This window comes from Dipodomys ordii, unplaced genomic scaffold, assembly GCF_000151885.1.
Source record: "Dipodomys ordii isolate 6190 unplaced genomic scaffold, Dord_2.0 Scaffold31, whole genome shotgun sequence".
Taxonomy (NCBI): domain Eukaryota; kingdom Metazoa; phylum Chordata; class Mammalia; order Rodentia; family Heteromyidae; genus Dipodomys; species Dipodomys ordii.
Window position 1 is genome coordinate 8,580,668 of NW_012267247.1, and position 25,406 is coordinate 8,606,073.

The 25,406-nt window shown below is 38.0% G+C and overlaps 1 protein-coding gene and 1 pseudogene across 1 annotated transcript; one reads left to right on the forward strand and one right to left on the reverse strand.

Moving 5' to 3' along the window:
• The first annotated feature begins 3,251 nt into the window (after positions 1-3,251).
• LOC105985699 (olfactory receptor 1468-like) lies at positions 3,252-4,196 on the forward strand. The gene has a single exon (XM_013016331.1). The coding sequence runs from the start codon at positions 3,252-3,254 to the stop codon at positions 4,194-4,196; it is 945 nt and encodes a 314-aa protein (XP_012871785.1).
• Positions 4,197-15,186: 10,990 nt separating this feature from the next.
• On the reverse strand, positions 15,187-16,115 carry LOC105985700 (annotated as a pseudogene).
• Positions 16,116-25,406: the final 9,291 nt, after the last annotated feature.

Sequence of the window (25,406 nt, forward strand, 5' to 3'; positions counted from 1 at the left end):
ACCAAAGCTATCTATAAACTCACTGAAATCCTCACCAAAATCCTAATAGTTATTTTGGAAAAATCTGCTCCCCAAAGTGTACAGGAATTGCGATACCCCAGATTTCCAAAATAATTGAATTAGATGTTTCATCGTATACAATTTTAGAACTTGTCACAAAGTTATTTTACAAAACTGCTGAAAGGACAGGCACACAAATAGTGCAATAGACTGATCATCCAAGATAAATCCAATCTCAAATCAATTGGCTTTCTACACAAATGTCAAGGCTAAGTCAGGTGCCAGTGGCTCATACCTGTAATCCAAGCCACTTAGGAGCTTAGATCTGAGGATAACAGTTAAAAATTAGCCCAGGCAGACAAATCTGAGAAACATTTATCTCCAATAAGCAGTCAAAAGCTGAACATGTAGGCTTTTCTCAAGTGGTAGAGCCTCGGCCATCAATGAAAATGCCACACAAGAGCTAATCCCTGAATTCAAGCCGCAGTACTACACCAACAAAGAAAAAAAAGTCCAGGGCTATTCAATGGTAAAAGAAAGTTTTCAACAAATTGTGCTGGGACAAATGAACCCCACTTTTCCAGAATGAAATCTAGAAAATTAAATTAAAAATAAATTAAAATTAAAAATTAAATCTGTAGGAATCAGAAACTTAAATGTAAGCACAAAAATTTTCAAAGATTATGTAGGATTAATTGTTCATGACTTGATTTGGTTATGGTTCCATGGTTATGGCAAAAAATAAGCAATTAAAGAAGTAATGTAAATGAAACTTCAGAAAAGTCTGGTCCTTGTTCATAGAAGGTTTATCTCCTGTGCACATGGAAAAAATGTTATACTCAGAGACAGTCACTTGCAATCGTTCCAAAGCAATCTTTTCACAGTAACATTCTGTTTGGATCCCATGGATGATTCTTGTACTGATAATTCTTGTATTAGTGTTTATGAACATTTACATATTCCTAAGATATTTTCAGTCATTCACAGTCTGGCCTGTGAATATTTTCAGCCTTTTTTTTTTGCCAGTCCTGGGACTTGAACTCAGAGCCTGGGTACTGTCCCTGAGTTTCTTTTGCTCAGGGCTAGCATTCTACCACTTGAGCCGCAGCACCATTTCCAGCTTTTTTTTGTTTACATGATACTGAAGAATCAAACCCAGGGCTTCGTGCATGCTAGGCAAGTACTCTACCACTGAGCCACATCCCCAACCCCTCATCCATTTTTGTTTTTTAAATGATCTTTTACCACCTATAATGTATGCTACAGCCCAACATAACTCCTGACCATTTCCTGAATAGTCAGAGTCTGAATCTATCAATGAGTTTCCAGCCTTCTAAAACAATACTCAGATGTGACACTGCAACATGTCTTGACTGAGTGGAGTGAAAACTGGAGGGGGGTGTGGAACAGATGAATGAAAAGAGGAATCCTAGAAAAAGCCATAATACTCAATGCATATATCTGAAAAGTAAACTAGGAAACTTGATGAGAGAGTAGAAAGGAATAGGGGAAATAATGACTTTTATACACTATTGAAGAAAACTTTTCAAAAAAGTAGAACAGTCAGTCAGATGTGATTAGTGATTATAATGGGTCACCTCTAGAGGACTTTAACAGCTTTGGTCCTAGAGAGGTCTTGGGTAATTATCATGTCCTTAGATCTGGACTCCACTGGGATCCAGATCCTCGTAGGCCCAGGGATGTCTAGAAGGGAGATGTGAGCAGAGTTAGGGCAGATATAGCTGATGACTAGAGAGACTGATAATTCCTTGCTTATAAATAGTAAAAGGTGGCCAAATCTAGGGTCATGGCACTGCCATCTAGACATGTGTGAAGAGGGTAAACCAATTGATTGTTTTTCCTTCTCCTATACCTTATCGTTTTTCCATGCTGAAGGGTTTGGTTTCCTGGCAATTTGTGCCCTGCTGGATAATTTTTCAGGTATGGTAACGCCCCTTTGTCATATCTCAGCCTACCAAGATGTTGCCACATTGTAGAAGTATTTTAATTAATAGATACCTTCTATCTTTAAAAAAAAGTAATGCAGAATCTAGATCTAAATATACATTGGGACATGGTAAATTGCACAGAACTCAAGACATTCACACATAGTGAGACCAAAGGAGGAGATTTTTGAGAGGAACACAAAGTCACCATACCTGTGTGCATCTGATCATATAAAATAATACTTACCAAAATATACTCCAAGAAATAGAAACAAGAGGTATTTTTTCTTTGTTCCTGCTTTTGTTTCTTTTTCTTTTGGTCTTGTTTGTTCATTTATCTGTCTTTGGGAGGGCAATGGAGCATCACAGAAATGGAAGGACAAAGGATAAACAAATGCAGCAGTGATACTCACTAGACACTAAGTTGAAAATGAACTATACAACCTGTGGATAGGGATGGGAGGGAAAACTGGGAGAGCAGAAGGGAAGAGGTAACATTGTCTAAAAAGAAATGTATTCATGACCTGACTTACGTAACTGCAACCCCAATGTATATCACCTTTATAATAACAATAAAAAAGAACATCTGCAAGTTGGTACACAAAAAATAAAATTGACCCTCTGTACAGTATTTTCACAATTAAATTTTTTAATGTTAAAAAAATAAATAAAATAAAATTGATTTTGACTTTCAAAAGAATAATAAGTATTTTTACTTATCATGCCATGTACTCTCTAGTAATCCCATTATTTTAATGTAGTAGCAACTCTATGAAGTAGGAATTAAATATCACTTCTTACTACTTCTATTATTTTATTTATGGTATAACTACTTAATAATTTTTTAAAAATAAAAAATGGAATACAGAGTTTTGCAGATTAGAGAGCCATGGATACCTGAGTGCTAAATGGTAATGTAAGACATTGAAGTAGATTAGTTTTTTCTTGGGAGTATATATAGAATTATAAGAAGAAAAAATATGGAAAAATCTTCTAGGACCATCAGCTGGAGTTGGCTAGGATTATCAATCAGGCAGGTAAGGAAAACTTAATGCATTTTGTCTCTCCCAAGCTAATAAATAATAAGCTTTGGAAAGTATACAAAACTGAAAAAATATCGATGACTGAGAGTTGCTAAATTTGTACAGATTATAGGCAGAAGGTGTTTTGATATTCTAATTGCTATGATGAGGGTGGGTTAATTACTGAGAACACTTAACAGAACATAAACATGCACATACATTTATTTTTATTTGGACTTACAGGAAACAATATTATTTCTTTTAAATATACTGAAGACAAAGCATGACAGAAAGAAACCAAACTATCATCTCAGAGTTCCTCCTCCTGGGCCTGCCCATCAAAGCTGAGCACCAACACCTGTTCTATGCCCTATTTCTAGCCATGTACCTTACCACTGTCCTGGGGAACCTCCTCATCATTATCCTTATTCGACTGGACCCCCAGCTCCACACACCCATGTATTTGCTTCTCAGCAACTTGTCCTTCTCTGACCTCTGCTTCTCCTCAGTCACAATGCCCAAACTCTTGCAGAACATGCAGAGCCAAGTCCCAGCCATCCCCTACACAGGCTGCCTGACACAGATGTACTTCTTCCTGTATTTTGGAGACCTGGAGAGCTTTCTCCTTTTGGCCATGGCCTATGACCGCTATGTGGCCATCTGCTTCCCCTTACACTACACCAGCATCATGAGCCCCAAGCTGTGTGGGGGTCTGCTGGCGTTGTCCTGGCTGCTGACCACGTTGCATGCCATGCTGCACACCCTGCTCGTGGCCAGGCTGTCATTCTGTGAGAACAACGTGATTCCCCACTTTTTCTGTGATTTGTCAGCTCTTGTGAAGCTGGCCTGCTCTGACACACATGTCAATGAGTTGGTGATATTTATCATGGGATGTCTTATAATTGTCACTCCATTTCTACTCATCATCATGTCCTATGCACGAATTGTCTCCTCCATCCTCAAGGTCCTTTCTGTTAGAAGTATCCACAAAGTCTTCTCTACCTGTGGCTCCCATCTAGCAGTGGTGTCACTGTTCTATGGGACAGCTGGTGCTCTCTATTTATGTCCATCAGCCAATAACTCCACCGTGAAGGAGACTGTCATGGCGATGATGTACACGGTGGTGACCCCCATGCTGAACCCCTTCATCTACAGCCTCAGGAACAGAGACATGAAGGGAGCCCTGGGGAGAATATTTTATAAGAAGAAAATTCCGTTCTGCCGATAATGGTAACACTTTGGATTTTAACGTAGCTTTTAAAAATGTGTGGATGTTGATACTGGAATATTATTCCCAGCTTTTTCCTCATAAGGGAACTTGTATTAATAGAGAATAGGACTGCAGCACTATTAATAATAGCCAAGTTAGGGAAATAGCCCAGATGCCTTATAATGGATGTATAGGTCAAGAAAATCAGATACATATGCACATGCACAATGGAATTTTATTGCTATGTCAGGAAGAATTATGTCATTTGCAGGGAAATTGATACAGCTGGGGAAGGTCAGAATGAAGGAAGCCAGGCCTGGAAAGACAAAGAGTAAATGTTTTCTCTCATATGGGGATCATACATCCAAAATAACATCCTCCAGGTAAACATATGCAGGGTCATATGCATACCTAACCAAGCTGACTAACTATGTAGTATATGCACAATGTAATATATGAGCAATCAACAGCCTAACAAAATAGCTGTTATGAAGCTAAAATATGTTTTGAATGGGATGATGGGTTAGTGGGAAATAGGCAGATGAATGGGGAAAAAAGAATGGTGTACAAATACAGTCATGAAAGTCAGTGTGCATAGGTAGAAAGGAAACAATTGGCAGATGGTGGAATGGGTAGGTGGAAGAGAGAGGGAGAATGATGGAAGGAATGACTTTGATTAAGATGCACTCTACATATAACTGGGTATGTTAAATTGTAACCCTGGGTACAACCATTTGAAGAGAGATGATAGATAGATAGATAGATAGATAGATAGATAGATAGATAGATAGATAGATAGATAGATGCTCCTAATTATCTAATACATAAAAGAGAGGAGACTTTTTGGGTAGTAGAACTAGGAACTGTGGTCTGAGTTACTCAATATCTGGCTATACCTTGCATTTCATTTTTCCGGATGCTCTTGGAAGAGTATGGAGTAAGAACTATTGTTTTATGTGATCTTCATTGATTAAGTTATCTGCTTTGGGTATGGGCTACCATTTTAAATTAGTGCTACATGTTCTTAGATTAATACTCAATGATATCCAAATCTCTCAAACTCACAGTCTCCTTCCAGTGTCTCCTACATGTTCTGAACAAAGTTTTACATCAGTTGGTCTTTACCTTTCCCTACTTCTTCTTTCCTTTAAATTCTAAGTTGCCTTTTCTAACTGGTTCTAATGCTAAACAAGTTTTTCTCTTTATCAGAGTGTCATTTATCCAATTTGATTTTGCCTAGATTGAATTAATAGCTAGGGGCCGCAGATTTCATATCCTTAAAACTGGGAATAATAAGCTAGAGGTTAGAAATAAAACAGTTTTAAATGATATCTCTCAGTAGGTATTTTGACTAAGAAAGTATGTATAAATATACTATTAACTGTTTTGTAGTATCCACTGTTTTGGCTTGATATTTCGTATTACTATTTTGCAAGCTGAAAATGTGAAGTCAAACTCTCCTCATCACAGACTGTTAGAAGTTGAGCCAGTGGAAGTTAGGAGACTATCTGATTCTACAGTTTCTTCTCATTGTTTCCCACTTCAGAAATAAGAATAGCCATTCTTTTTTTTAATTATTGTGATTAGGTGATTACATAAATTTCACAAATTTCATAGTATTGTGAGCTAGTGATACTTAAAGTCACAAACATATTCTAACCTTCATGAGGCAAATTGTCATTATCATGGTCTATAAAGTTTGTGAATTCTATGATCTTTGACAATACAGCTATTTCTTCCACATTGGGTGATATGTACATTTCTTTCCTTTTGCTTAGTGTTAGCTGTTCCCTCTATCCCTCTCATTCCCTCCCTCCTATGGCTGTCCTTGAGTTGCTTAGTTCATTTCCATCTATGTCCAGTGCAGCTGATGGGCCCCTCTGTTGTATGTTTTCCCATTTCCCTCTGATTCTGTGTCTTCCTCCTAGTTTCCCTCAGATGTGTGCATATATACCATATATGTGGTCAGCAGCATGGGGTCATTTAGTAATGATACAACAAGATGAGTGGAGGTCCTTTGTTTCTCAAGCTCTGTTTACTTTGTCATATCTCCTTACATTTTGTATTTAACATCCTCATATCAGGGAGACCATGTGCTGTTTGTCTCTTTGCTCTTGGCTTACCTCACTCAAAATGATTTTTTCTAGTTCCATCCATTTCCCTGCGAATGCCATTATTTTGTCCTTTGTAATGGCTGCATAATATTCTGTTGTGTATAGGTACCACATTTTTTTGATCCATTCATCTGTAGTGGGGCATCTGGGTTGTTTCCATATCCTGACTATTGTGAACAGTGATGCAATGAACATGGAGAGGCATGTCTCCTTGTATCCTGGTTCCTGTTGCTCAGGATAGATGCCTAGGAGTGGTATGGCTGGGTCATAGGAGAGGTCTATATTTAACTTTCTGAGGTACCTCCAGACTACTTTCCAAAGTGGTTGTATTAGTATACATTCCCATCAGCAGTGCAATAGAGTTCCTCTTTCTCTGCATCCCCTCCAGCATTTGTTGTTGGCTGAATTTAAGATGTGGGCCATTCTGACTGGGGTAAGGTGGTATCTCAGATTTGTTTTTATTTGCATTTTCTTTACAACCAAGGATGATGAACATTTCTTCATGTGTTTCTATGCTGTTTCTATCTCTTCTTCTAAGTCTCTCTTTAGTTCCCTTGCCCATTTAGTATTTGGTTTGTTAGGTTTGGGAGGGAATCTTTTCTTGAGTTCCCTATATATGCTGGATATTATTCCCTTGTCTGATATATTGCTGGTAAATATTTTTTCCCAATTAGTTGGCTGTCTTTCTAGTTTGGTTGCTATGTCTTTATCTGTGCAGAAACTTTTTATTTTAAGGTACTCCCATTTGTCGAGTCTCTCTCCAACTTGTTGTGACCCTGGGACTCTGTTCAGGAAGTTCCTGCCTGTGCCTATAAGTTCAAGTGTCTCTCCTACTCTGTCCTGCAGTAGTTTCAGAGTTTCAGGTTTGAGGTTAAGGTCTTTAATCCATTTTGAGTTGATTTTTGGGCATGGTGACAGGCTGGGGCCCGCTTTTAGTTTTCTGCATGTGGCCACCTTGTTTAATTGAAGAAGCTGTGCTTCTTCCACTGTATGTCTTTGGCTTATTTGTCAAATATTAGCTGACTGTAAGCATGTGGTTTTATTTCTGTCTCTTCTAATCTATTCAATTGGTCTTTGGGTCTGTTTTTGTGCCAGGACCAAACTGTCTTTGTTATTATGGCTCCATGATAGAGTTTGAAGTCTGGCATCGTGATCCCTTCCGTATTGTCTTTTTTTGCCTAGAATTGTTTTAAGAATAGCCATTCTTTTTTAATGGTTTTAAATTTTTTTTATTGTAAAGGTGATGTACAAAGGGGTTACAGTTAAATTAGTTAGGTAATGAATACATTTCTTTTTGAACAGTGTTACTCCACCCCCATTTCTCCCACTTCCTATGCCTGACTCCCCTGCCCCCAAGTTGTAAAGTTCATTCCCAACATAGTGTCAAAGAATATCACTTACATTAGTTCACCCTTTGTCCCAACATTTCTGTGATTTCCCTGCCCTTCTCCAAAACAAATAAACATATATATAAGACAATGGGTACAGAAATCAAAAACAGTGTCAAAGGGAAATAAACCAAAGGGGGAAAAAAGAAGGAAATAACTGCAAACAGAATGCTAAAAAAACCTCTTGTTTCTATTTCTTGGAGTTCATTTCGATTAACATCATTTTATATGGTTAGATACACATAGGTATTGAGCCATTGTGATCCTCTGCTAAGTCTATCCTAGACATATTCTAGGATACTTTCTATTGCAAATGAGGGAAACCATGCAGTCTGCGTTTCTTTGGGTCTGGCTGACTTCTCAATAAAAAATTTTCCCAAGTCTTTCCATTTCCTTACAAATGGGCAATGTCGTTCTTGCTGATGGAATCATAGAATTCTGTTATATGGCATCTGGTCTGATTTCCATTATCTTAGCTGTGGTAAATAATGCTGCAATGAACATGGTTGTGCTGGGAGCTTTAGTGTTGCCTTGTTTGTGGTCATTTGGATAAATGCCCAGGAGTGGGATTGCTGTGAGATTCCACCTCACCCCAGTTATAATGGCCATTGTCAATAAAACTATAATACCAAGTGCTGGTGAGGATGTGGCCAAAAGCAAACGCTACTACACTGTTGATGGGAATGTAAGCTTTCCACCACTCTGGAAAGCAGCATGGAAGTTCCTCAAAAGACTAAACATAGCCGTTCTTTTTTAACTCTTGCATCAATATGGCATGGGACATATTTCCAATCTTAGCCCTTAAAAGTTATCTCTTAAAAGTAATGGTATATCAAATGAAGTAAAGCAGGCCCAAAGAAACATAGGTCCTATGGTTTCCCTTATCTGTAATAACTAGTATATGTATGTCTAGGACAAGCAGAAAGGGTCAAAAGCTATGTACACATGACCATATAAGATGATGCTAAGTGAAATGAACCCCAAGATAAGGACAGAAGAGGTTTTATCTTTGTTGCTTTTGTTTTTAATGTACTTATAATGTACTATGTGATTTTTTGTTTCTTTTGTATGTTCTTCCCATGGTATAACCCTTGTTTTCACTGTTTTTGATTCTGGTACCCTACTATATATACATTTTTCTAATTTGGCGGGGTGGGGGGGGGAGAAGGGAAATAACAAAATGCTGAAATAAGGATACAGGGAGACCCATTGTAACAACAAGATGTGCAAGACACTATGTTGAAAATGAACTTTACAACTTTGAGGGAGAGGGAGGGAGGAGTTGGGGAGGGGCGGAGGGAAGGGATGGTAGGGAAAAAACAAAGGAGGGGGGTAACAATGCTGGCTAGGAAATGGACTTACTACTTTACGCATGTAACTGTCACCCCTCTGAACAGTATCTTTACAATAAAAATATATTTTAAAATGGTAAAAAAAAATTTAAGTAATGGTATACACCCATTTGTAAAAAAAAAAATGGAAAGACTTAGAAAAAATGATATTAAGTGAAGTAAGCCAGACCCAAAGAAACATAGGCTGTCTGGTTTCCCTTATTTGTAATAATTAGTATATCTCTAGGATAGTCCTAGCAGAGCAGCACATAACTCAATAGCTATGTACATAGGACCACATAAAATAATGCTAATCAAAATGAACTCCAAGATATGGAAACAAGAGGGTTTTGTCTTTGTGTACTGTTTGCAGTTATTTCTTTTTTCTTTCATTTTTTTCCTGTGGTTTATCACCTTTTTTCACTGGTTTTTTATTTCAGTATCCTTTGTCTTACATGTAAGTTTATCTGACTCGGGGATGTGAGGGGAATCACAAAAATGGTGAGACAAAGGACAAAGAGGGAACCAATGCAACAGGTATTCTCATAAGACACTGTATTGCAAATGAACTTTATAACTTGCAGGGGGGGGCGGGGAGAGGGAAAATAGGAGAAAATGAATGGGGATAACAAAGTTTAGCAAGAATTGTACTCCCTTACTTATGTAACTGTAACCCCTCTGTATATCACCTTTACAATAAATTTAAAAAAAAACAAGAAAAAAGTGGAATTATGGATTTGAAAAAAAATAATAGCATTTACAAACTCATTTCTTTCATGCTGTCATGTTCTGCTGAGTCCTTCACACCTCTGTGTAGAGCCCTGAGCTTCCTACAGAGGTCCTCATTTTCCTTCTCATCTGCCCAGTGAATGCTCATTGCTTCCTTTGCTGTGTGGAAGCCTTTTTGGTTTAAAATTATCCCATTTGTGGGGGAGGGGGAAGGCTGGGAAGTGATGTGAAGGGTAAACAAAGGAGGAGGCTGCAAGGCTTGGTAAGAAATGTACGCATTATCCTGCCCATGCAATTGTAACCCCTCTGTACAGTATTTCCACAAATAAAAAAAAAAAAAAGAAAAAAAATTATCCCATTTGTGGTGTGTTTCCTGTGCTTTGGGGGTCTTATGTAAAAAAAAATTCTTGCCTCTTTGCAATATTTTGAAGTATTTGCCCTATGCTTTCTTTCAGACGTTTCCTAATTTCAGTTCCAGTTCTTATATTTAAATCTTAAATTCATTTTAAGTTACGTTTTGTACTGGAGTAATAGAGGCCTAGATTTATTCTGATTTTTTTCTTCTTTTTATTTCCTTTTTAGTCAAACTTGGTATCTGATGCTTTTACTCATTGGCTGGAGTTATCATCATAGAAAATCTATAACTTAGAAATATGACCATCATGCAGTCATTCAATGATCAAATATTGTTTTTCAATTTGTATTTTCCTTTGTAACTCAAGCTGAACATTTTTCACATTGCTTATTCTTTACTAGTTTTTATTAATTTATGAATATGCTTTCTATTTAGTGCTTATTTTTTTCTTATTGCATTTTAAACCACATTGCTAAATTATACAAAGTGAATCCCCTCCTTTGTGCAATTAGAATAGTTCCATGCATGCATGTAATTTACCTTGATTATATTCACCCCTTCTATGACTATATTATATTCTCCTTCTTACGCTCCTTTTCTTATCTCCTCTCTCCTTCTTTCTCATCATCCTTTTCCTTTCAAGTCCTTGCTTCCCATGCCCCCCTCCAGCTTTCACAAATGAGAAAACATTCAATGGTTGTCTTGATGGGACTGGCTTATCTCACTTAACACAATCATCTCAAATTGCATCCATTTCCCCAGAAAATTACATAATTTCTATTTTAATGGAGGTTTCAAGATAGTCTCTCACTATGCTTCTCAGAATGTTTTTGAACTTGTAAGTTTCCTACCTCAGCTCTCAAGTGCTAGGATAACGTGGATGCACTCACCACATAGCTAGTGCATTTTAAATTATTTCAAGAGCCTCACTAACATTTACCCATGCTGGTCCTCAACCAATTTTTTATGAAAGCAGCAGAATACAAAACTGCCGCACAAAAATCACTAGCTCTCTTATCTATCAACGATAAGCTTTCCGAAAAAGAAATCTGATCAGTGTCATTAGCAACAGCCTAAAAAGATGTGCAAGTATAATTTTACTAAGGATATTAAAGACCTTTATAATGAAAAGTATGAAGTACTAAAACAGATAGAGAAGACAATAGAAGTAAAGCTCTCCAATGTTCATGGGTTGATAATAAAAATTGCTAAAATGATCATACTACTGAAAACAATCTATAAATTCAATGCAATTCCCATCAAAATTTCTATGACAATCTTCACAGAAATAGAAAAGACAACCCTAAAATTCCTATGGAAGCAAAAAGGCCCTGAACAGCCGAAAACATCTTAAAAAGAACAATGCTGGTGGTATCTCAATATCTGAATTCAAATTAGACTACAGAGACATAGTGATAATATTAGGATGGTGCCAGCACAGAGCAGACGTACTGAACACATTAGCATATAGAACACAAGTTCCAGAACTAAGCTTAAGTAGATACAGTCATATGATTTTTCACAAAGGCATAAAAATTCATACACCAGAAAAAAAGTTGGTCTGAGAAAGTGTATGTTTGCATACAGAAACTGCAATTATACCTTCACCAAAAAAATCAACTCAAAATGGATCAAAAACCAGTGGAGAAAAATAAGGGAAATTAGAATCTATTGGCATAGTCGAGGTCTTTTTGAATGAGATTCCAGTAGCTCAGGAAACAAGAGCAGGAACTAAACCAATAGGATTATATAAAATTCAAACAATGCACAGCAAAAGAGAATAGAGACATCTTTAACAGATATTCATCCCACATGGGATTAATATGTAGGATTAATATGTAGACCTTGCATTGTGAAACTCCCTCCCTCAGAGGGAGCTTATTGCTTCCTTTAGTGCTTGCACCTAATTTTCAATGCTACTGAATATCCATTCTTCATGCCATTGTAATGAAGTTTCCTTTTTATTTTATTTTATTGTAAAGGTGATGTACAGAGGGGTTCCTTACATAAGTAAGGAAATGAGTACATTTCTTGTCAAACAGTGTTACCCCCCCCCATTTTCTCCTGCTTTCCCTCCCCCCTAACTTCCCTCCTCCCCTCCCCCCGACCAATTGTAAAACTCATTTCCAGCACAGTGTCTTATGAGTATTGTTGTTGCATTGGTTACCCTTTGTCCTTTGTCTCACCATTTCTGTGATGCTCTTTCTCTTCCCCAAATCAGATAAACTTATATATAAAACAAAGGATATCAAAATAAAAAAACAGGGACAAAAGGATATAAACTAAAGAAAAAAATGAAAGAAAAGAGGAATAACTGCTACATAAAAAAACTCTTGTTTCCATATCTTGGAGCTCATTTCAATTAGCATCATTTTATATGGTCATATGTACATAGTTATTGAGCTATTGTGATCCTCTACTAGAACTATCCTAGAAATTTTCTAGTTATTACAAATGAGGGAAAACATGCAACTTTCTTTGGGTCTGATTTACTTCACTTAATATGATTTTTTAGTCTTTCCATTTCCTAATGAATGGAGTGATGTCACTCTTTCTGATGGAAGCATAGAATTCCATTGTGTATATATATATTTTCTTGATCCATTCATCTACTGAGGGACATCTGGGTTGATTCCATATCTTAGCTCTGGTCAATAATGCTGCAATGAACATAGTTATGCTGATAGCGCTAGTGTGGCCTCGTTTGTGGTCACTTGGGTAAATGCCCAGGAGCGGGATTTCTGGGTCCTGGGGAGCTCTATGTGCAGTCTTTTTTTTTTGGGGGGGGGAGTCCGGTCATGGAGCCTGAACTCTGGGCCTGGGTGCTGTCCCTTAGCTCTTCAGCTCAAGGCTAGCGCTCTACCACTTGAACCACAGCGCCACTTCTGGCTTTTTTCTTTTTGCTTATGTGGTGCTGAGGAATCGAACCCAGGGCCTCATGCATGCAAGGCAAGCACTCTACCACTGAGCCACCTTCCCAGCCCCTATGTGCAGTCTTTTGAGGAACCTCTATACTGCCTTCCATATTTATAAAGTAACTTAATTAAATACTAATCTTCTGTGTTGTCACTGATAATTCTGTTTTAATATGACACACTAAAATTCAGAGATTATTATAAGAGCTAATCTTTAACATGCAAAGTAACAAATATTTCAGAATAATACTCCATGGAAATTCGTAATAACAAATGCTATGAACAATTATATATTTTTTAATTTGTATTGTTCTTATAAAGGTGATGTACAGAGGGGTTATGGTTACATAAGTCAGGAAAAGAGTACATTTTTTTTAGACAATGTCACCCCTTCCCTCATTCTTTCCCAGTTTTCCCCTCCCATCCCATTCAAACATTTATAGTTCATTTTCAACCTAGTGTCCCATGCGTACCATTGCTGCATTTGTTCATCCTTTGTCCCTCAATTTCTGGCCTTCCCTTATACTCCCAAAGTATATAATTTTTGAAAACAGATAGGCACTTACAGAATTGATTGGTCAGATAACTAGGTTGGAGGTGACATAGCAAATTAGGACATGATATAAAGGGCAAAAATAAGCTTCTGAATGGAACTTCAAAGTTGTGCTAGGAAGAATAAAGAGGGGCCCTTGGGGAAAAGTCTGGGTTCACCTGGCAATGTGGTCAATACAGTATATGAGGAGATGAAAGGGATAGGTTCAGGTGTCATCAGTTAAAGGATTAAGAAGCAAATAGGCAAACTTTGGAAACCTGGCCCATTTCATGTTAGGAGTTTTAAAAAGAAGAAATTAAGAATGAGGGAACAGATGACATTGTATGAAAGGAAATGTACTTGTTGCCTGACATATGTAACTAGAATCTCACTGATATCTCTTCTATAAAATGAATAAATAATAATAAAGAAGAAATTGAGCCCATCAATAGTGGCTGGTGCCTGTAATCCTAACCACCCAGGAAGCTGAGATCTGAGAATCATGGTTCAAAGCCAGCCCAGGTAGCAAAGTTGCTGTGAGACTCATCTCCAATAAACTAGTCAGAAAAAGCTGGAAGTGGGGCTGTGGCTCAAATGACAGAGTGCTAGCCTTGAGCAAAAGGAGGTCAGGAACAGTGCCCAGATACTGAGTTCAAGCCCGAGGACTGGCAAATAAAAAGAGAGAGAAAAGAAAAAAGAAAAAGAAAAAAAGAAGAAATTGAAGAAACACATTTTTCAGTCAACTTAATGATAAACAACAATTGACACTGTGTTGTGGTAAAATGATGAACTTCGTATTTTTCAGGCTGCAAACAATGATACAAAAAAGTGCTATGTGTTTTGTATGTACATAGAACTTTTGCAAATTTAAAATACTAAATATAAAAGATATAATTTTTTTAAAAAATCAGACCTTTTACTAGCCTTTTGCTTTGTTCCACAGTGATGAGGAAACAAATTTAGGGGCTTCTGGCTATTAATTAATTCATGGTAGAGACAAAATTATACCAGTGATACGGTTCTACAAAAGGATTAAAAGTTTGACTCAGGTCAAGACAGGTCAAAACAATAATGTACACATATAAGAAATAAACCTTACAGAGATGTTAAGAGATCAAATGGTGTCAAAATTTGTTCCTTTCCCTCGCCTCTCTTAATTTTATAGGATATACATTGAATTCTTGACTGCATTCTCTCTCTCTTCTCTTCTTCACCCATCAACCTCTTTCCCCTAGACCCCATTGCATACCTTTCAAGGACGTGCATCCTGGTATTTACTTGGTTGAACTTTGACTTTGCCTTTCTAAGGAATTACATTATTTGAGCTCTCTCTTGAATCTACCATATTTCTGTTAATACACTTGTACACATTTACATAGTTGTTGTTGTTGTTAAATATTTGTACAGCAGGATTACAATTCTGTAAGTCAGGTTATGAGTACAATGCTTCTTGATCAGTGTTACCATTTTCTTTATTCTCCCCCATTATCCCCCTCCTGTCCCTACCTTCAAGTTATATAATTAAGCATCCCCTTTTAAAGAATCTCCCGTAGTTTTAAACACTCTCCCAAGATTTTTTTAATCTAGAATAAAATTCTAATCTTAATATAATTACTGGATAAAGTTATGGTAGGATTCCAAGCATTACTTTTGTAGATAAAGGGGATTTTTCCTTTTACAGAGGATTCTTCTCAAAGCTCCTTTCATGTCTCTGTTCCTCAGGCTGTAGATAAAGGGGTTCAGCATGGGAGTGAGCATTGTGTACATCAAAGTCAATACAATCTCCTTCACATTAGAGTTACCCCTTGATGGGCATAAGTAAAGACCAATAATTGTCCCATAGAACAGTGATACCACAGAGCGGTGAGACGTACAGATAGAGAAAATCTTGTGGATAGTCCAAATAGAGGAGACTTTGCATAAGACACAATGATGAGTAGAAATGAAGGGACAATTATAAACCATCCCATGACAAACATCACCAACTCATTAACATGGGTGTCAGAGCAGGCCAGCTTGAGCACAGCAGATATGTCACAGAAAAAGCGAGAGACCACAGTGTCTTCTCAGAAAGTTAATCTGGCCATGAGCAGGGTGTGCAGCATGGCATAGAATTTGCTCAGCACTGAGGACAGCACCATCAGTCCTACACAGGACTTGGGGCTCATGATGTTGGTGTAGTGGAGAGGGAAGCAGATGGCCAAATAGCAGTCAGAGGCCATAGCCACATGGAGAAAGCCTTTGAGATCTCCAAAAAAGAAGAGGAAGTATATTTGTGTTGGGCACCCTGCATAGGAGATGACCGGAACTTGACTCTGAGTGTTCTGCAATAGTTTGGGCATTGTGACAGAGGAGAAGCAGAGGTCAGAGAAGCACAAGTTGCTGAGAAGCAAACACATGGGTGTGTGGAGCTGGGGGTCCAGTCGAATGAGCACCCTGATGAGGAGGTTCCCCAGGATGGTAGTAAGATACATGGTCAGGAACAGGACATACAACAGGCTTTGGTGCTCAGGTTCGATGAGCAAGCCCAGGAGGAGGAACTCTGGGATGATAGTTTGATTCCTTCCTGTCATATTCTGACTCTATTATCTTTAAGAGAAAGGAAACATCATTTAAAAATCTGACTCTATTTCTAGGTTCATGAATAGTGACATGTTCAAAAATGATTGATAGCAACATCATCAAAGTCACTATAAATCCTAAAGACTGAATCTGGGTGCTTTTTACAACTTTTCCTTAAGTCTTAACCATATTTCAGTATTCTGTCTTTGCATAAACACTTTGTCTATTCCTTTGAGTTACAAAATGCATTGGTTTTGGGCTGAGAAGGTGGCTCAGTGGTAGCGCACTTGCCTTGCATGCATGAGACCCTGGGTTCAATTCCTCAGCACCACATAAGCAGAAAAAAAAAAGCCAGAAGTGGCGCTGTGGCTCAAGTGGTAGAGCACTAGCCTTGAGCTGAAGAGCTGAGGGACAGCTCCCAGGCCCAGAGTTCAGGCCCCACGACTGGACCCCACACACACACCCCGAAAAAAAACAACCAAAATGCATTGGTTTTTCTCTTAACCTGTCCAGCCAGCAGGCTAAGCAACTGAAATTGATTCCAGTTTTGTCAGCATCTTATATGTTGCTAGGCCTGAGGATTTTTTTTAAACTTTGTACTCTTAAGTTCTTTATATACCCCAAGAGAAACTAATACACTGTACTATCTTTGATTACCATTTAAAATAGATGTGCAAATATCTCTCTATCCTGCAGACCATTCTAACCAATTGCTTCCTTCAACCTGCATCATTTTAGGGTGGAAATCTGAACATCTCCCTCTTAACTGGTACTTCGGTGGATTATTTGCTGTTAAGATAAAGGCAAATTTCCTTTCAAGGGCATAAATAATGCGCTGGAGACTAACTCCAAAGCAATGACCCTCCAGCCATGCTTAGCTCCAGCCATGCTTAGCTTGAAATTGATCATTTCTTTCCCTCAGTCACCATCACTGGCTGTTTCTCTTGTCTCTCACTTCATCTTTTTTACTGTCTCTTCCTCTGATTTCTCCAAGTTATCCCTTGTGTATACATCACATGACAAGGGCTCTGCAATACAATCTCCTCAGACAAGGTAAGGCCTCTTCCTGAGCTTCAATGCATCCTATGCTCATCTCACAACATTCAAGACCCCTGATCACAGATTTCCACCTGACTTCCCACCAGCTGGTGTTCTATACACGGAAGTCCGTGTCTGCAGCAGGGCCAGCACCTGACATGTTTCATGAATATATGCACAGGTTCTTTCAAACTCAAAAGCAGAAAATTCAGTTTTAGAATAACTATTCCTCTTGAATGTTCTCTTAATGTAGAGTCAGTAGATTTTTTTTTGTTTTTTTCTCCGCCTGCCCATAGAGTCAGTAGATTAAACCATTCAGCACTAAGCTTTGACAATCTATGATCCCTTTCACATATATAATTTTGTATTTCTAAAAAAAAATACTAGAGAGCTGATACTGATGACGAATTCTTGCACTTCTGTCCACATGCACTCATTACATTGTTTAGGGAAAAGTAATAGGATCAGAATTTTATAAATATGGGGAGAAGGAAGAAGGAAGGATGTATTTCACTTAACCCTGTTGTAAATTTGTCCACAGTCAATTATATAACTTTTGATATATTATTTGATGCATCAGCTTAGCTAGACTCTTCCATTTTTGTAAACACCAGTTCTTGGTGTTGCTGTGAAGGCAATTTTTTTAAAAATTTACTTTATTGTTATTATAGATGTGATATGCAGAGGGGTTACCTTTACATGTGTCAGGTAATAAGTACATTTCCTTTCATACAGTGTCATCTGTTCCCTTATTCTCTCCTATTCTCTCCCTCCCATTTCCTCCCAATAGCTGTATAGTTCACTTTCATCAATGTTGTGAAGGTAAGTTTAATGCTGTTAAGATTTAAATCAGTAGACTTTCATATGATGGCCCACATAAAATCAGTAGAAGGACTTAAGAGGGATACTTCAATCTCTTGAACAAGAACTTGACTTTGAAATGCCTTGTAACTCAAGATTTGAACATCATGCTTTTAGCCATTCCAATCTGTGGCCAGATCTACAGAGAGCAGACTGGTGAGTCACTAAGAGGATGTGGACTGTTCTTGAGATAAATCCTCCTGAACCATTCTGTTTTTGTCTTCATAATCCTGACATTAACTTCAGTATGTCTCAGAGCTGACAATGCAGAGGAGCTGCACAGAGAAATGGGAAAGCTCTTTCTCTAAAATAACACAGCCAAATCCACTATTGTGTCTTCACCCGGCTGATGGCGATTCATGCAGCTGCATTAACAGTTTGTATACTTGGATATTACGTGGCTGTGTAATAGAAAGAAGAGTTAATGAAAGACCATAGCACCTGGTGCCCACATTCCTTGTGAATAAATAGGACCTATGTCTTGTAGGGAAGTACATGCAGAGATCACATACCTACTGGTGTCAGCTCTGGTAACTCAATAAATGCCACATCTTCTGAAGGAATTAAATCTATAGTTCTCAACATGGACTGCACATAAGAATCTTTTAGGAACAATGTTTCTAAAATTAGCATGCATTCAACTCACCTGGGTTTCTGTGAAATGGCTGATTCCAGTCCGTAGCTCAGAGCCTGTATGTTAAATGAATTACAATGTGATGAATGTGAATAGCCAGTGAATGACTCCCTGTAGGAGCAAATACCTGCTTTACCATTAAAATGCAGATTACTGAGCTCTTTTGGATAATTTTAATCACAGTCTTGGATAGAAGACCTGTTCAAAGTTTACTAAAACTGTAAAGATGAAAGTAAAATAAAAGAAGGCTTAAGAACTACTGCACCAAATTCGATCTCACACAGTGATTGTACTGAAATGATGTGATCATAGGAGAATAAAATGCAGAGGTATGAATAACTGTGACTGTTATTGCTAACAACAAGATTGTAAATGGTGACTCTTAAACCAACTACTTCTGCAGTATAGCAAAATCTTGGGAGGCAGAAAGAAGACAAAAGGCAAAGATTCCACTCCTGAAAACTTGCTCTCCAGAGTATCACACAGAATAGAAAACTTGGACACACATTAAGGAACAAGCACACTCTCTCCTGCTAACTTACCCAATACATCTAAGTAGGACTCCGATGCTTAAGCCAAGGTCCTGCTCCCTTCATTCATGGCAGACATAGAAAGTGCCATCGACAGCCATCACGGACATGGGCACCATCCCTGCTCATATCTCCCTTCTGCACATCTCTGGGCCTAAAAGACTCCACATCCCAGTGGAGTCTAGATCTGAGAGTAACTCCTTAAAGACAAGGTAATCACCCAGGACCTCTCTAGGACCAATTCTCTAAAAATCTTTCAGGTAAAAGATGTGTTTTCTTTTAACATTTCCTATAATTTATAAAATGCTCATTATATTTATATTTTCTACATAAATATCAATGAAAATAGATGGATTAAACCATAAGAATTTGATTTTGAGTCATCAATATTACTGAATACAACACCTGACTTACCCTAATATTTTCATAAATACAAAATTATAGCTGTGAAGTTACCATAGCCTCAAAATTTAGTGCTAAATGTTTAAGTCCACTGACTTTATATTTTGAGGTGATTTAAAGGGGACTAACTGGTACTTTTTTGCTAACCTGGCCTTTAAACTAAGAGCCTTATGCTTGCTCAGTTTGCTTGTTCAGCTAGTGCTTTACCACCTAGCCACACCTCCAGTCTTGTTTTTTGCTGTTTATTTTGGAAATAGAGTGGCTCTGACTCTCTAGCTGAGATTACTTTGAACCACAATCTTCAAAAGATCAGCCTGCTAAGTAGCTAAATTTAGTCATGTGAGCCACTGGTTAACAACTCTTGTGATACTAAATGAGAATTAATTTGCTTAAAAGATGACAACTAATAAATATTTATTTAAAAATCGGAGATATGCCAGGCACTGGTGGCTTACATCTGTAATCCTAGCTACCCAAGAGGCTGAGATCTAAGGATCATGGATCAAACCCTGCCCAGGCAGGAAAGTACAGGAGGCTCTTATCTCCAGTTAATCACAGAAAAAGCTGCAAGTGGAACTGTGACTCAAGTGGTAAAGCATTACCCTTGAGCAAAAGGAGTTTGGAACAGCGCCCAGGCCCAGAGTTCAAGCCCCAAAACAGACAAAAAAAATTGAAAATATTCAGGCGCTATCCCAGATGAGAGCCTGTTTGTATTCATGAGTCCAACATGGCCTGTCCTGAATGGAATTTGCCATTAGGTAAACTTTAACTCAGGTAGAAACCAGTGCTCCAGGCATTGATCATTATGGGATGAGAACAGAATGCTATGGGAATGTAGAAGCAGGTCTCACCTGTTCTAGACACATACAATATGCTCAGCCAAGCAAATGAAGTGACATGTTTGAAGGATACATGGAAGAAAGAAACATGAAGAAAGGACAGGCAATATTCAGGAGAAAATGCAGGTGAAAGATAAGAGCAAATTATGATCTCAGTCCAGCCTTACTACCAAGTTCATAAGGCTGTGAAGGGAAAACAAGTTGAGAAATAAGGTATTATTTGTAGCTTTGAAAAGAAGTATGTGGGAGAAGTGACCAGATCTCTACCTTAGTACACTACTGTGTAGATGAATCATGATGAAGGGACTGAGGCACAAAGAAGAGACAAGGTATCATCTTGATCTAGGACCATGGTCCTGTGGTAAGGAGTGGATGAAATATTAAGAGGATGAAAAAGAGAAGCTGTGAGATTTGCTAGTGAGAGTTGAAAAAATGCATGAGTGAGTTAACTAAAATTCATATGTTTCTGATTTGATCCAGAATTCCTGTTGCTGAGATTTGAGAGAATAGAAGAAGTTGGGAGAGAGCAAGCTGAGACCATGAGTTTCAATTGAGAATGGTTGATCTTTTAACATGCCTGTGACACAGCCAAAGGAAGAAAACTATTAGCCAATTAGATACAGAAGTCTGTATATGGATTTGAAGTGGTAACCTATAGCTCCTATAGTAGGAGCTATAATCCATTATGTTAAATCCTTCAGGAGCATCAACATATAGGATACTGAAAAAACACGACAGTGTTCAGGATGCTCTAGAGAAACTAAGGTATCTTGTATCTCTGAAGCAGAGTTAAAAGAAAGATGTTAAAACTAAAAAATTCATTAATACAGTTGGTAGGCACTTGGAGCTCACAGACTACAGCTATGATGCACATGAGATCCATTGTTGTAGAACAAGTAATAGGTCATAAACTTAGAAATGTGTTCATAATTATGTGTTCATCATGATTCATCTACACAGTAGTGTACTCAGGTAGAGATCTGGTCATCTCTCCTGCATACTTCTTTTCAAAGCTACAAATAATACCTTACTTCTCAACTTGTTTCCCCTTCACAACCTTATGAACTCGGCAGTAAGGCTGGACTCAGAGATCATAGTTAGAGGGCAATTGTTTTTGTCTTAAAGATACTTAGGGACTGGACTAGGAATGTGGCTTAGTGGTAGAGTGCTGGCCTAGCATGCATGAAGCCCTGGGATTGATTCCTTAGTACCACATAAACAGAAAAAGTACGAAGTGGTGCTGTGGCTCAAGTGGTAGAGTGCTAGCCTTGAGCAAAAAGAAGCTCAGGGACAGCACCCAAGCTCTGAGATTAAGTCCCAGGACTGACAAAAAAAAAAAAAAAAGATACTAGGGACTGATGTGTGCTGGTGGCTCACACCTATAATCCTAGCTACTCAGGAGGCTGAGATCTGAGGATCGAGGTTCAAAGTCAGCCCAGGAAGCAAAGTCCTTGAGACTCTTATCTCCAATTTAACCACCAGAAAACTGGAATTGGCACTGTGGCTCAAGTGGTAGAGTACTAGCCTTGAGCTGAAGAGCTCAGGGACAGCACCCAGGCCCAGAATTCAAGTCCCAAGACTGACAAAAAAAAAAAGTCAGTGGAATTTGGTGCTCATTAAGATGTACTAGAGTCATAAACTGATTTGTTAAATGACAATTCCTTTGTATACCTACTTAAAGATAATAAATACATACATATATACATACACACACATACATACATACATAATCAATCAGCAGAATTTCAAAGCAATAATCTAGCAGTGCATTTCAAACTGTTAGGAATATAAAAACAAGCTGAACCAAAAAAATATATAGGAAAGAAATAGCAAAGGTCATGGCAGAAATTAACAAAAGTGATACTAAAAGAACAACTGAAACAATTAGAGGAAAGTTAGTTTTTCAAAAAGATAACACCAGCCAGGCTATGGTGGCTCATGCCTGTATTTCCTAGCTACTCCGGAGGCAGAGGTCTAAAGATCAAAATTCAAAGCTAGCCTGGGCAGGAAAGTCTGTGAGATTTTTTTCTTCCAATTAGCCACAAAAAAGGCCACAAGTGGAACCATGGCTCAAGGGGTAGGGTCCTAACCATGAGTACAAAAGCTCAGGGACAGTGCCCAAGCCCTGAGTTGAAGCTCCAGGACTTACAATTTAAAAAGATAACACCAATGCTCCTCAAATGCACAAAGGGAAGAAATACTTCACCGGGTGTCAATGGTTAATGCATGTAATCCTAGCTACTCAGGAGGCTGAGATTTGAGATCAAAATATGAGTTTCAAAGCCAGCCCAAGCAGGAAAATCTCTGAGACTCTTATTTCCAATTGAGCACCCAAAAAGCCAGATGTGGAGCTGTGGCTCAAGAGGTAGAGTGCTAGCCTTGAGGGGAAAAAAGTTCAGGGGCAACACTCAGGTGCAGTTTAAGTCCCAGGACTGACACAATAAAAATAAAAGGAAAAACACTTCCTAAGTCATTCCACGAAGGCAGTAAACACAGATATCACAACCAGATAAGGGCATGATAATATATACATATAAGCTAATCTTCATGATGAACAGAGATGCAAAATTTCTGAATAAAGTACTTGCAAGAAAATTTAGCAACACATTAAAAAAGATCATACACCACGATATAACATTGTCCGAAGTGGGGAAAACCTAATCTTATTTCAACTATATTCAAGGATGAACAAAGGTGTTCACTTTCCCTACTGTTACTTAATAAAGTTGTAGAATTCTTAGCCAGACTAATAAGACAATAGAACCAAAGAGATACCAATAGAAAAGGAAGACATTAAATTATCTTCACTTGCAGATGATACAATCATACACTTAAAAGACTCCAAAGACTTCGCCAAATAAAACCTCTTAGATCTAAAAAACACTTTGGAAGAGTAATGAGTTATAAAAACAGCATACAAAAATCAGTAACTGCAATCCCACTTTTGGGCATTTACCCAATGATCACAAACAAGACCATACTAACACTACCAGCACAACTATGTTTGTTGCAGAATTATTTACCATAGCTAAGATATGGAACCAACCTAGATGCCCCTCAGTAGATGAATGGATCAAGAAAATGTGGTATATATACACAATGGAAAGAATGACATTGCCCCCATTTGTTAGGAAATGGAAAGACTTGGAAAAATTATATTAAATTATATTAAGCCAGGCCCAAAGAAACATAGGTCCCATGGTTTCCCTTATTTGCAATAACTAGTATATGTCTGAGATAAGCAGAAAAGGTCAGATAAGTTGATGTTAGGTGAAATGAACCCCAAGATAAGTATTCAAATGTTTTTTTTTCTTTCATGCGATTGTTTCTAACACATTTATAAGATTATTTCTTTGTTGCTTTGTATGTCCCTCCCCCACGGTATAACTCCTGCTTTCACTATATTTGATGTTGGTATAATTTGTGGAGGGGAAGGGAAAAACAAATCATTTAAATAGGGATACAGGTGGACCCATTGCAACAATGAGATGTACAAGTCGTTATGTCGAAAACAAACCTTACAACTTCGGTGGGGGGGAAGGAGGAGTGGGTGGGGGGAAGCAGGGAGGATGGGATGGGATTGGAAGGGGAAACAAAGGAGGAGGCTACAATGCTTGATAAGAAATGTACTCGTTATCTTACCCATGTAATTGTAACCCCTCTGTACAGTATTTTCACAATAAAAAATAAATAATTTAAAAAATAAAAAAATCAGTAACTATATATCAATAATGAACAGAAATATATACAAATAATGAATTAGACATAGGCAACTGGTGGCTCATGCCTGTAATCCTAGCTATTCAGGAAGCTGAGATCTAAGGATTGTAATTTGAAGCTAGCTCAGGCAAGGAAGTCCATGAGACTCATCTCCAACAAGCTACTCAGAAAAAGCTGGAAATGATGCCTTAAGCAAAAGAAGTTCAGGAACAGCACCCAGGCCTTCAGGACCAGCACACACACGAATCATCATCATCATCATCATCAATCAGGAAAACAATCTCTTTTGCAACCATTTCAAACAAATTAGAAACCTAGGAACAAAATGAACAAAAGAGATGATGAAAATTACAAAAACTTAAGGAAAAAGATGATGCTAAAGATGGAAAGATCTCCATGCTTATGGATTAGCAGAATTACTATTGTAAAATGACTGTACAAGTGATGCAATAAAGTCAATCCTTATCAAAATGTAATGTCTTAGGAGAGAACAAAGGAAGGGATGAAATTGTCCAATGGCAACCCCCTTTTGTATAATAATAATAAAAACTTTAATAAAATGAAAGCTTAAAATAACTTTAAAAAGTCATGTCATTTTTCTACAGATACAGAAAAATCCATCATAAAATGTATATGAAAGTAAAAATTAGTGGGGTTGGGAGGGAAAAACTGGGAGAGACCAAGGGAGGGTGACATTGTCCAAAAAGAAATGTACTCTTTACCTGATTTATGTAACTGTAACCCCTTTATAAGAAAAATTTAAAATTTTTTAAGTTTATTATAATCCAAAAAATAATTTTTTTGGGTCCAGTTGTGGAGCCTGAACTCTGGGCCTGGGCACTGTCCCTCCGCTCTTCAGCTCAAGGCTAGCGCTCTACCACTTGAGCCACAGCACCACTTCCGGCTTTTTTCTTTTTGCTTATGAACCCATGCCTCAGGCATGCAAGGCAAGCGCTCTACCACTGAGCCACCTTCCCAGCCCTATAATCCAAAATTTTTTTAAAAGAAAGTACAAAGTACCCTGAATAGCTGAAGCAATCCTGAGAGTGGCTAGGAAGATGGCAGTGGGTGGATGCTAGTAAGGTTTTCCTAAAGTTAAGGAGGTAAAAGTAACAGAATGGGAAATATGGTGCTACATTTCTATCATGATACAAAGTGGGAATTGAATGTGATCTAGGGGAGTTCATCTTCGCTCTTATTCCCGTTTTTAACATACACTGGCAAACACAGCAAATGGAGGGTTAGAAGTGTAAAGTTGGTTAGTGGTGTTTTTTATAT

Bases quoted from the DNA above. Each gene is read 5' to 3' on its own strand.
- LOC105985699 (XM_013016331.1), top strand. From the start codon at position 3,252: ATGACAGAAAGAAACCAAACTATCATCTCAGAGTTCCTCCTCCTGGGC.